Source organism: Excalfactoria chinensis, chromosome Z, assembly GCF_039878825.1.
Source record: "Excalfactoria chinensis isolate bCotChi1 chromosome Z, bCotChi1.hap2, whole genome shotgun sequence".
Taxonomy (NCBI): Eukaryota; Metazoa; Chordata; class Aves; order Galliformes; family Phasianidae; genus Excalfactoria; species Excalfactoria chinensis.
Window position 1 is genome coordinate 29,734,951 of NC_092857.1, and position 11,854 is coordinate 29,746,804.

Consider the following 11,854-nt stretch of genomic DNA (forward strand, 5'->3'; position numbering starts at 1 on the left):
TATTTCAGCTTGATCTTTAAAATAGCATTTGAAGTATTAAAAAAAAAAAAAAAAAAAAAAAAAAAAAAAAAAAAAGAGGTCTGGTATATACAGACTTCCCTACTGTTCTTCTGTTCTTTGTATGTTTTCAAGTGAACCTTTCTTTGCAAGTAATTAAAAAAAAAAAAAAAATACAAAAAACCTTCATAGTTGTTCTGTTTTGAATTCAAGTACTTATCTCTGACCTTTGCTAAAACTTGTAAAATCACAAGGAGATAAGCATGAAAGAAATCATGTGCTGTTCAAGTACTTAAAGTCCAGGGAAAGGCACTGAAGTAGAAAGGGAGATTAATAGAAGGAGAGTGAGGCAAAGCCATGCTGTGTTGGTAGAACACGGATTAGCAAGCAGACTGTAACAGGAAAGAAATTAGCAGTGCTTATTTTGAGTTAGACACAGCCCCAGAACACAGAGAGATACAACAGGATCTCAGCAGAGAAGAGGTGCCAGAAACACAGAAGAGGTACAATGCATGGAGAATTGTACCTTCATTTTCCAGTGAAGCTGCCATTAAGAACAGCAAGCAGATACAGAAGGATAGTTAGAAAATAGGATACATTAGTTAAATGCAGTGGGGAAAAAAACTGAACTTAAAGAAAAAATGATTGGAAAAATAGGTACCTTAAACAAGACTAAACATTTATTGATAGTGATGTAAATCTGGCTGGCAGATGTGCAGGATGAATGAAACTTTGGGAACTGTTTAGGAGTCAATGAGTAAATATATCTCCTCAAATTATTGCTATTTTTTGCATAGATAATTAGAGAAGAAAATAACAGTAGAAATTGTTGTCTTTTCCAGTTAGGCCACCAAAGTATGTGGTTCAGAGGCACTTGCTGAGGTGGAAGGAGTGGACTGGAGGTTTGTTTTGCTTGTTTTTATTCTCTATCTGTCTTTCTCTTGGTGTAGAGGGAGCTGGGTATCCTGTCACTGGAGAGGAGAAGAAAGTGTGTGCGGACCACAGTTCTCAGAAGGAGCCAGATCTGCTGAACCTGTTGCCATGCAGTTCCGCATGCTGCTGTTCCTTTCCCTGCCACTACTTCTTAACATGTTTGAACCAGCTGGAGCTCAGTTCCCTCGCCAGTGTGCTACCATCGAGTCTCTGAGAAGCGGCATATGTTGTCCAGATTTTTTCCCTGTGTTTGGGCCTGGTACTGACCAGTGTGGAGTGTCTACAGGGAGGGGCCGGTGTGTGCAGGTGACAGTAGACTCACGACCCCATGGCCCACAGTACATCCATGACGGGAGGGATGACCGTGAACAATGGCCCATACGCTTCTTCAACCAAACCTGCAGGTGCAATGGTAACTTCTCTGGTTACAACTGTGGGTCATGTCGCCCTGGATGGACTGGACCTACATGTAGCCAGCAAATCAATATAGGTAAGAACATCAGAAATATGACATGAAAAATCTCTGTAGGCATCTTGATTTTAAATGCATCCAGATTATCTTATTTCTTTAAAAGATAAAATGCCCCTTAAGTTTATATAAAAAGGTACTATAGGTGTTATTAAGGCAGCTGTTAAGTGAGCCATCTAACTTATGTACAAAGCACCTACGCTGACTACACAATAAAAGGAAGAAACAAAACCTGTAGTCAGAGCAAGATTAAGACAAAACCCACTAAAGAATAAAATATGTTCATGTTTGAATGATTGTTTAGATATCCCGATCAGTATCTTGTAGACAGTTCAAGTATGATAGCAGCCTTTCTGATTTACATCCCATAATACATTTCCAGTCTACACACTTCACCCTGTGAATTTTTACTTACCCAGTTGCTACCAATGTCTTAAAAAGCCTTAACACAAGACTATAAGCTATTTGGATGAGACAGTATAGTGACAGAGGGACCTTTCTGTAAACTGAAAAAAATAAAATGAATAGTTACAAAGTACCTGTAGGAGAAGAAAAATACTGAATATTGCAGGTAAATTTAAAAACAAACAAACAAACAAAAAAACAACAGGTGATATTGGATCTTATTTTTGTAACTCAAGGCCACATGAATGAACAAGATTCTACTGTTTATCGGTGGAAGTTTAAAGATGATATTGAAATGCTGTAAAATTTATAATCCCTCAAATGATTAACGGATCTCATTGACATGAGAAACAACAGGTCCCTGACATAAATGTGCAGTGCCCCTTGCAGAATCAAAACTCACCACTGCTGTTATTTTCACCAGATAGGAAATACTCAATGAATGTGAGGACATGTTAACAAAGCAGAGTTTACTAGATCAAATACTAATAATCATACTTCCTAAAAGCATCTTATAAAGAGCTATGGGAAAGGCCTTAACACTTTGTTCATCCTCTGAGCTTTAATAAGCAAACTAGACAGCAGAAAGCATGACTCATGTATTAAAGTGGCTGTCAAGTGGCACCCTCTAATTCTCTTAGCCCATTTCTATTAACAGTGACAATAACTCTGAAAAGTAACAACAACAACAACAAAAAAATACTAGCACACAAAAACTTAGAATAGTAAATCTGAGGGTAAACTAAAAGCAACTGTGGCTGATATAAGAGCTTTTTTTGCTTTATTTTTCTCTAGAATATTGAGCAAATCACATTTATCATGCATAACAATGTAAATTTAAATATGAGAAACTAACTTATTATTATGCTTTATGTTTCTGTATGGAGATGTTTCTGGATATTTATGATATTTCTGGATGGAGATCACCTCTATCCATCCATAAAGTTGTCCTCTGTTGCTTAGACATTAGAAATAATTATTGGATTATTTTTACATAGCTGTATAAAATAGCTTTAAAATGAATTTTGGTGCCTTCAGATCTTCTTAATTCACTAAATTCGTTTACTAATAGTCCTTAATTTTCATTGTGGAGAATCATACATATATTTTGGAAAGTAATGTGTTAAAAACCTACTTGAAGTCAACAATAAAAAAATACCAGTTAGAGTATCCAAGCAGAAAAGCGTGTGTTTCAGGATTGAGTCCTTGGATGAAATTCATGCTTCAGAACAGCATTTCTATAAACTTCAGTGAGGCTAAAGTACCCTTCACTGAATCAACTTCATTTTATACAGTGAATTATATTTCTTTTTCATCTTTTCCATTCATGCCAGAGACATACTGTTTCTTTTATCAATATAAACTCACTTGGCTCTTATGGATTACACAGTATGTTTAATAATGAAAATGAGTGCACTGTGAAGAACAGCTTTGTGGTTTTTTTTATCTCGGTTTCAGTCTAAACATAGCATGAAATCTTCTCAGCCCTGTGGGACTGCTACTGAGGTGACTGTTCCTTTTCTGATACTCTGATATATCAGAAAATCATCTGCTCTCCTTGTTGTTTGTAATTTTCTCAGTCTCTATGTGGATAAAAATAATTTAAAATACATAGGTTGCTCCTAGGTAATATGTCGTATTTATTTCCATGGAAACTACAACAGACACAAGTAGCACAAAAACACCATTGGATAGAACAATAAAAGTAGGAAGTACTACTTTCAGAACAGCCCTCATAATTTTTGGGGTATAACCATTAACACATACCTACTTATAACAGTAGCAGATAATGATATTCAAAAGTGATGAATAAGGTTTCAGACTTTATTTTCACTCAAATTAACCTTTCTGGTATTTTTTTTTTATTTTATTTTTACACTGATTTGCCTCAACTAAATCTTGAGGAATGCTTGAAGAGAAAGAGACTTACTCAAATTTATTAAAAACAAAATAAATTAGTCTTGTGAAATCAGACTTCAGTTTCCAAGTTTATGTGATTTTTATTTATTTATTTATTTATTTATTTATTTATTTATTTATTTATTTATTTATTTATTTTCTGTATCATCGTAGTCAGAAGGAATCTTTTGGATCTTAGTACAGAAGAAAGAAGACGTTTTGTGAATGCTCTTCACCAAGCCAAGGTGACAATCCACCCTGATATTGTCATTGCCACAAGGAGACGTGAAGAAATATTTGGACCAGATGGCAACACACCACAGTTTGAGAATATTTCCATTTATAACTACTTTGTGTGGTCTCATTATTATTCTGTCAGGAAGACTTTCCTTGGTGCAGGGCAGCAGAGCTTTGAAAGAGTTGATTTCTCTCATGAGGGACCTGCTTTCGTCACATGGCATAGGTATCATCTACTGCAACTTGAAAGAGACATGCAGGTAAGATTAGCATTAATACTGAGTCATGTGCTCCTACTGTGCTTTGTATGGGTGAATTTTTGATTCTCATGTTATCTCATAATAGCTAAAAAATATAGCAGCTTTTACCATACATTGAAATTTTGCTTCAATTTCAGTATCAAAAGTTATACTAAACTTGCTGGAATGTATTTACGTTTTACGCAGACATTATAAAAATTCTAATAGAAATAATATTTCAATTAAAGTACTAGCAAAAAACACAAGTTACATAAAACTCAATGTACAACTGAATACATATTCTGGATCAGTACATAGAAAGCATTTTAAAGGAACAAAAAAATAATTGCTAGTTTTGTATCAAGGTCACAGTTCTTGACTAACTTAAGCTAATTAAAACAGCAGAAATGCTAAAGAAAAGTATTGCAGAGATTCAGAATAGTGTTATTTCTACAATTAGTGCTACTGGTTAGTCAAATTTATGTTTTGTGAGATTCTGTTTCATAAATAAGCGGTTCTCTTGTTTCTCTTTCTTTTTGTATAATAATTCATTTTAAAAAAAAAAAAAAAAAAAAGGTTAACTGACTATCATTCTTTTTAAAAATGAGAAAATTGAGTTTTCAAGGTTTTGATTAAATACCCCATGTATTCAGGTATTTCCACTGACTTAAAAGATGCCACTTTCAGGGTCTAACAGGTCAAGCTCCCTTCAAAACTAAAATTCACATGTGGTATTGGTATTTCATTATGTAGAAGCCCAGAGGAGTTCCAGATCTTGATGACTGTTATTGCTTATATTAGTAAACTAGATTGTAAGTTAAATCGAATTGGCTGGCCAACACATCCCGGTAAATACACACTGGAAATGAGGTAGTGCTCCAGAGTTTTTAAATTCCAAACCAAACTAGAACCAAACAATGTCAATCTAAAAGATCAGTATTCCTTTTCCTCCCTTTTCCACCTGCTCAGTTATTCCAAAATTGGCTTATTTTTTCAGTGTTCTACAAGCATCACTGCATTTGTCAGGCCTTTAAAATATAGGGAAAAACGGCGTATAAGTATTAAATGGTGTTTCTTACTTCTAACAGTATGGTTTTGTGGAACAGGGGGATTTTGATCAAGGGTGATTTGAGAGTGGTCTAAGAATCTCTTTTGGTGAACAAGCACAGATATCAAAGTGAAAAGCTACCGAAAGCTTTTCCATAAATTTCCTTAGATTTTCTCATTTCCATGAAGCAGGACTCTGGTTCTTTTTAAGATATTTTTAACTGTTTTTTTCAATATCCCTCTAGTGGTATATATCATAGATGCCTGTGGCAGAGATTTACTATTGCTATGCTTATGTATTTTAGAATATGCTACAGGACCCTAGTTTTGGCCTACCCTACTGGAACTTTGCAACAGGACAAAACACCTGTGATATCTGCTCGGATGACTTGATGGGAGCTAGAAGCAATTTTGATGTCTCTCTGATCAGCCAGAATTCAATCTTCTCTCAGTGGCGTGTGCTGTGTGAAAGTATAGAAGACTATGATAGCCTGGGAACCATTTGTAACAGTAAGTATAACTAGGGAAAGATGTTTGGAGAGAACATTCCATATATAATAATAGGATATTATTATCCTATTATAATAAATAAAATAATAGGATTTTGCATGGCATTGTATTTTTCCAGCTATAAAAAGTTTAAAAAAACTTAAAGTGTCTTTTTTTTTCTTTTTTTTTTTTTTTTTTGACTCAATACATACATCAGTCATACATTCATACATCAGTATTCTGATATAATAGTTATCACCTATCTTTCACTGAGGTAATAGATAGCTTGAAACAGAGAAAGAGTGGAATGTTTTTACTCCTCTTCTTAAGAAATTACCAGATCATAGAATCATATGAGTTGGAAAGGACTGTTAAAGGTCATCTTTTCTAAATCCCTTGCCATGAACAGGAACATCTACAGCTCGATCAGATTGCTTGGAGCCCTGTATAGCCTGACCTTAAATGTCTCAAGGACTGGAGCATCCACCAACAACCAACATTTTCCAGTGCTTCTCTACCCTTATCATAAAAAACTTTTTCCTTATATCCACTCTAAATCTCTCCCATATTAGATTGAAAACTTTTCCGCTTGTCCTATCACAACAAGCCCTGCTAATGATTCTGTCCTCTTCTTCCTTATAGCCTCCCCTTCAGATACTGAAAGGCTGCTATCAAGTCACCTCGGAACCTTCTCTTCTCTAGTCTGAACAACCCCAGCTTTCTCAGCCTGTACTCATAGGAGAGGTGTTCCTTCTTAAGAAGTGCCTGCTTAACTCTCATGTCATGTGTAATTTGAAATGGCCGTGTCATGTTTTAACTGAACCTTAAGCTTTCTTCTTACTTCTCTGATTACAACCTTTAAGGTTTACGTTTCTAAAGAGAAGGTTTATGTTTCTAAAGAGAAAAAATATGTAAATATTTCTGTTATGTGGAGTGTGTTTTGAATATGAGGAGTACAAAATCTTATTACATTTAGCTATGAGAGCTAAAAATCCAGTATCTGCGTGCACATAGAGTATTGTATAGTATGTAATTATTATCATTCATTAATTAATAATACTGAACTCATTGCCTACCTAGTTATCTATAATCCTTTCCCCAGATACTTTATCAGGATGTCCTCAAAATATTGTTCTAGATCTCATCAAGAGATCATATTGAAAAACTACAGGAAATTTTCCCAAAATATTTGTAGAACCACAAATTTCAGTAAGAAGCATCTAGATGCTTTCTGAAACCACTTGTGCAAAGGACTAGCATACAGATTAACACAGAGAACTTTATGAGGATTCAGGTTATTTTGCTGAGTGGAGGATCTGACTCTTTGATTTAGTTTAAAAGTCATTTAAAAGCGATCTTTTTTTTTTTTTTTTTTTTTTTTCCCCCACAATTCAGTCATTAGAAGGATGCATCCTCTGGTCTAGTGTTCTACATCATTTTTGTTTTCTCACTTCTCCCCACTCCCAGGCACTGAGGGTGGTCCCATCCGCAGAAATCCTGCTGGAAATGTTGCACGGCCCATGGTACAACGTCTCCCAGAGCCTAAGGATGTTGCTCTGTGTTTGGAAGTTGGTATATTTGACACTCCTCCTTTTTATTCCAATTCAACAGACAGTTTCCGTAACGCAGTAGAAGGTAAGCAATGCAAACAAAAGGACTTGGAAAACCTCCAAATACATCAGGGGAGCAGACTCAGCTTTTTTCCTGTTGAAAGTGAGCTTGGAGTCAGTTTATAGGATACTAAGAGACAGTTTATAGGACACTAAGAATATACTGTTCTTAGAATTAAGTATTAGCTTATTGACAGAAATAACTGTGGATTAATTACTGGGTAATTTCTCTAAATAAACTGACAGTGTGTGTAAGTTCTTCAAGTGTATAAAAATCTTAAAAATGTTTCACAGGTATACTAAGCAGAATCTAGCAGACATCCACCCTGAGTACAATTCTCCTAGTAAAATGTTGCTGCAGAGGAGAACACACAGCCTTTGACCACAGAAAGATGCAGAAGCCTTATCGTCCTTAAGCAAGTCAAATGTGCTCACAGAAGTTATTCTCGTATGTTAATTATAACAAACAAAAGAAAGAAAAAGCTTTGGTAGTACATGTTGGAATTGCATTGAAGTAGTAGTAGTTGAGGTCTCCTTGATTAACTATTGGACATGCTGCAAGATTTACTGGTAGGCAGGTCAGTCCTTCTTTCTCAGCCATATAGCTCTGTCCTTCTTCCTCAAACTCTGAATTTTAAATTTTTAGTCACTGGGGTATGAACATATATATCCCAGCATAGAAACCAGCCTAAACATTAGAGCCATACTATTCAGCCAACATCCTGATGTTTTCTTCTGCACTTTAATAATCCACAGTTTTTAAATGGAAAGACTCATGCAAGCAATTTTGAAATTTATGAAAAGAATTATGAAATGACAGTTCACTGTCTAATACAAACAAACTTATACAAGTATTCTGACTCTCTTGAAGAGGCATCATTCATATGACAGAGTAGAATCAGCTCCAGTTTCTTGCTTTTGGAGAACAAAACCAAGTATCCTCACCAATCTTTTAAGTGTATATAAAAGTTTGGGATGCTTATCACATCTGGAAAGTATGCTATCAGTTTCTAGGTATCTAATAATAGCTTCAGCCAGTTTACTGTACTGATCTGATTCTGAAAAGACTGACCCACTTGAATACAGGAAAGCTTTTCAGAATGCTTCAGAGCATTACAGCATTGGAGTTACCAGGTGGTGGATACTGGCAGCATTTTGTGGAGGCACTTCTTTGAAAAAAAGTACAGTGTGTGAGGCTCTCTGAGATGTGCTAGCAGAATACAAGGAAATGATTGGGAAAAACATAACTGCTGGCAAATTTCAGTAGAAGGTAACATCTTAAAACTTAATCCTGTAGCCGAAAGTTATTTCAGTTAAACTGAGAGATGTTTGTGTTCAAAATATAAAACTTAATTTTCATGCTCTTATGTGCTTTATTTTGGCTGGTTTTGCTACAGATTCCGTCAACCTGGCACTCCACATTCTCAGCATTCTTTCTTAAAGCATATTTTAATCTGAAAGTTGCACATGGGAATTATGCTTGGGAATTATTCATCCTAGGGACATTTCTCAAATGCCAGCAGGTAGAGAATAAGCTATTCATTTATGTCAAACAAGGCCGCACAAGAACATGAAAGCCTTTCAGATTAAAAATAATATCCAGTTGGGACTGCAGTTTGCAAACAAGATGTTCACTGGGATTTTTTCTGTTGTTTTTTGTGTTGTTCTTTGTTTACATATTCAGGGTACAGTGATCCTTCAGGGAAATATGACCCAGCAGTTCGAAGCCTTCACAACCTGGCCCATCTATTTTTGAATGGAACAGGAGGGCAAACACATTTGTCACCAAATGATCCCATTTTTGTCCTCCTACACACCTTTACAGATGCTGTTTTTGATGAGTGGCTGAGAAGGTATTCAGCTGGTAAGATGTACTCATGGATGGAGATGGGACGGAAGGTTGTCAGTCTGTGCAGTGATAAGATGTCAGAAGTTTCTGGTGGGACAGCAAAATGTTTCCAAGCTCAGGCGAGACTAGAACTCTAGCAGTTAGTAAAGTTAATGAAGACAGAGTAGTAGCAAGTAAGCTCACTTCCTCACCCCTCTGACATCCATTTTCAAATCACTGTCTGTCAAATGACTTGAACACAAATACCAGACATAATTGCCCCCAGTGTGCGCAGTGTGCCCCCAGTGGCGCAGTGGTTTAAGCTGCTGCCTGCGGCACTGGAGGGCCCGGGTTCGAATCCCCCCTGTGGCGCAGGGGTAGAAGTGCCACTTCGCTACACAGAGGGCTCGAAACCCGGGAGTTGGACTCGATGATCTCTAAGGTCCCTTCCAACTCGCACGATACTATGATACTATGATACTATGATACTATGATAAAGTGTGCAAAAGCATGATCTCTTACAGTGTGTGTCACCATCTAAGTTCAAAATACTGTGGATGTTCCTTTAGTGTTTGGGGTATTTCCATTTCCTCCTGACAAGAAATACCAGTTGCATTGCACATCCTCACCACTGATTCTGAACGCACTTTTTATTCATTACTAGAATTCCAGAACCATATTAGATATTTCATATCTAAATTATGGTAACAGTTGTAACTGTTGCTGCCTGTGCTTGTTCAATTCTGAAATGCATAAAGGAAAGGAATAAAGAAGAAAGTGAATGAAAGTGAAATTGAGGAAGGAAGGATAGAATGAATTGTAAAGAAGGATTGAAGGAAAGAAGGAAGTAAAAATGAAGAGAAGGAAGGAAAGAGATTGGTATCAGTGAACCGGGGAGAGAGTTCTGTGTAACCCAGACATCTGTGCTCTGGTCTGCACAAAGAAGCAGCTGTATTACTCTTAAACAATCCAGCCCCCTCCTCCTCCTACAGAAGACAGTTGCACAACTGAGACTTCTTTGTGCAGCTTCCGCAACCTGCTGTATGGGCTTTCCCATGCCAACTCTTGGGGAAAAAAAAAAAAAGAAAAAAAGTATGTCTTTGTGATCCTTACATGACCTATCACAAGCCTTTACATTATATTACTGAATGGAAGTTTATCTTGTTGTTGTTGTTTTTTTTCTTCAGCTGACCTTTTTTTGATTTACCATAAAATTCCAGAAAACTTCCATTGGAAATCATACCAGCTGCCCATTTGAAATGCTTGAGAGATCTTTGACACTGTTGCAGTGTTAGATGACTGCAAAAAGGGTTTTCTCTTCTTCATGTTTGTACTCCTTCTTGTTCAAGCAGAAAGAAATGAGAAGTCTACCAAAGGCCTAATTTTTACCAGTTTACCAGGGGGGCAGGAGAGGAGAAGAAAGAAGCTTCTCAAACACACTGAGTCACTATTTCAAAAAAACCTGAAATCTTGCAAATGATACAATGATTTCAGTTTTATTTACAGAAGTGTGATTTAAATTTCTGATTTAGATATCTCTACATATCCCCTGGAGAATGCCCCTATTGGACATAACCGGGAGTACAACATGGTGCCTTTCTGGCCTCCAGTTACCAATAATGAAATGTTTGTTACTGCACCAGAAAACCTGGGATACAGCTATGACATTGAGTGGCCAGGTAAACAATCCAATTTAGGTGTTAACTCTTTTTCTCTCGTCATGTCTTTCTCCCTTAAAACTTCAGTAATTTGTTCAAATTAAGTAATATTTGATGCCTGTTTCTCTTCCTATCTTCCAGATCAGTTGTATTTGAGATTTAGTACAAATTCATAGCTAACCAATGCAAACAGCTCTCACTACCCACCAGCTTTCTTGAGGAAGTTCTTATTTGTATCTAACATTTGCACTATGTCCTTATTTCTGTATCATGTGTTTCCTTAAGTTACTTGATAGGGTGCAAACCAGATACCAGAAGAGAGGCTCAGGATCATTTCTCACATTTTGGAACAAATATTCAACCAAAATTTCAGCTATTGCTAATTCAAAATTCAGCAAATAATGACAGATATCAAGCTTTGGTCTGTCCCTTTAAGAGCATTCACTTTTAATAACTTTTTCGTATGCTTTCTTTCCTCTAGGTCGGGCTCTCCGTGTAACAGAAATGATAACTATTGCGATAGTGACTGCACTCGTCCTTGTTGCAGTTATCTTTGCTGCTGCTGCATGCATTGTACGTGCCAAGAAGAATAGGGATGAGTTGCAGCAGCCTCTTCTCACTGATCAGTATCAACACTATTCAGATGATTACGATGGCATAGCAACACCAAGCCAGTCTGTCGTTTGAAAAGATGGCATTTTTTGCATGTGACTAAAATCGATTATTTTGTCCTATTTTTAAATGTTTGTCATCCAGCTGATTTAAAATAAAGAGCATAAACTGTCAGCTGTCTTGATATATTTGTTTCAGGCTTCACCTCCACCCTCATCACACTCAGGTATCAATAAATCATCCTTTGAAATGCTAATTCTATGTTGACTTCAGTAGAATTTCACTCATTCTTCAGGGCTCACGTACAGGCTTTCTTCATGCATATTTCTGAAAAAGATCTGGTAAAATTTAATAATGTGCTGAAACTCCATGTCATTTGACTTTACTTAGCCTCTATATCCATAATTCTTTTGCAGGGTATTTTTGTGAAT

The 11,854-nt window shown here is 36.4% G+C and overlaps 1 protein-coding gene across 1 annotated transcript; it reads left to right on the forward strand.

Annotated features, from left to right (window-relative positions):
• Positions 1-316: 316 nt before the first annotated feature.
• On the forward strand, positions 317-11,596 carry TYRP1 (tyrosinase related protein 1). Its single transcript, XM_072359837.1, has 8 exons — positions 317-500; positions 948-1,420; positions 3,878-4,200; positions 5,532-5,736; positions 7,183-7,350; positions 9,010-9,189; positions 10,686-10,832; positions 11,293-11,596. Exons 2-8 carry the CDS (start codon positions 1,039-1,041, stop codon positions 11,496-11,498), a joined length of 1,611 nt encoding a protein of 536 aa, XP_072215938.1. The 5' UTR covers positions 317-500; positions 948-1,038; the 3' UTR covers positions 11,499-11,596.
• The last annotated feature ends 258 nt before the right edge of the window (positions 11,597-11,854 follow it).

Excerpts from the sequence above, each read along its gene's own strand:
- TYRP1 (XM_072359837.1), top strand. The coding sequence starts at position 1,039 with ATGCAGTTCCGCATGCTGCTGTTCCTTTCCCTGCCACTACTTCTTAAC. Across the intron at positions 4,201-5,531 it reads AACTTGAAAGAGACATGCAG|AATATGCTACAGGACCCTAG; the intron begins GTAAGATTAGCA and ends TATGTATTTTAG. Across the intron at positions 10,833-11,292 it reads CTATGACATTGAGTGGCCAG|GTCGGGCTCTCCGTGTAACA; the intron begins GTAAACAATCCA and ends TCTTTCCTCTAG.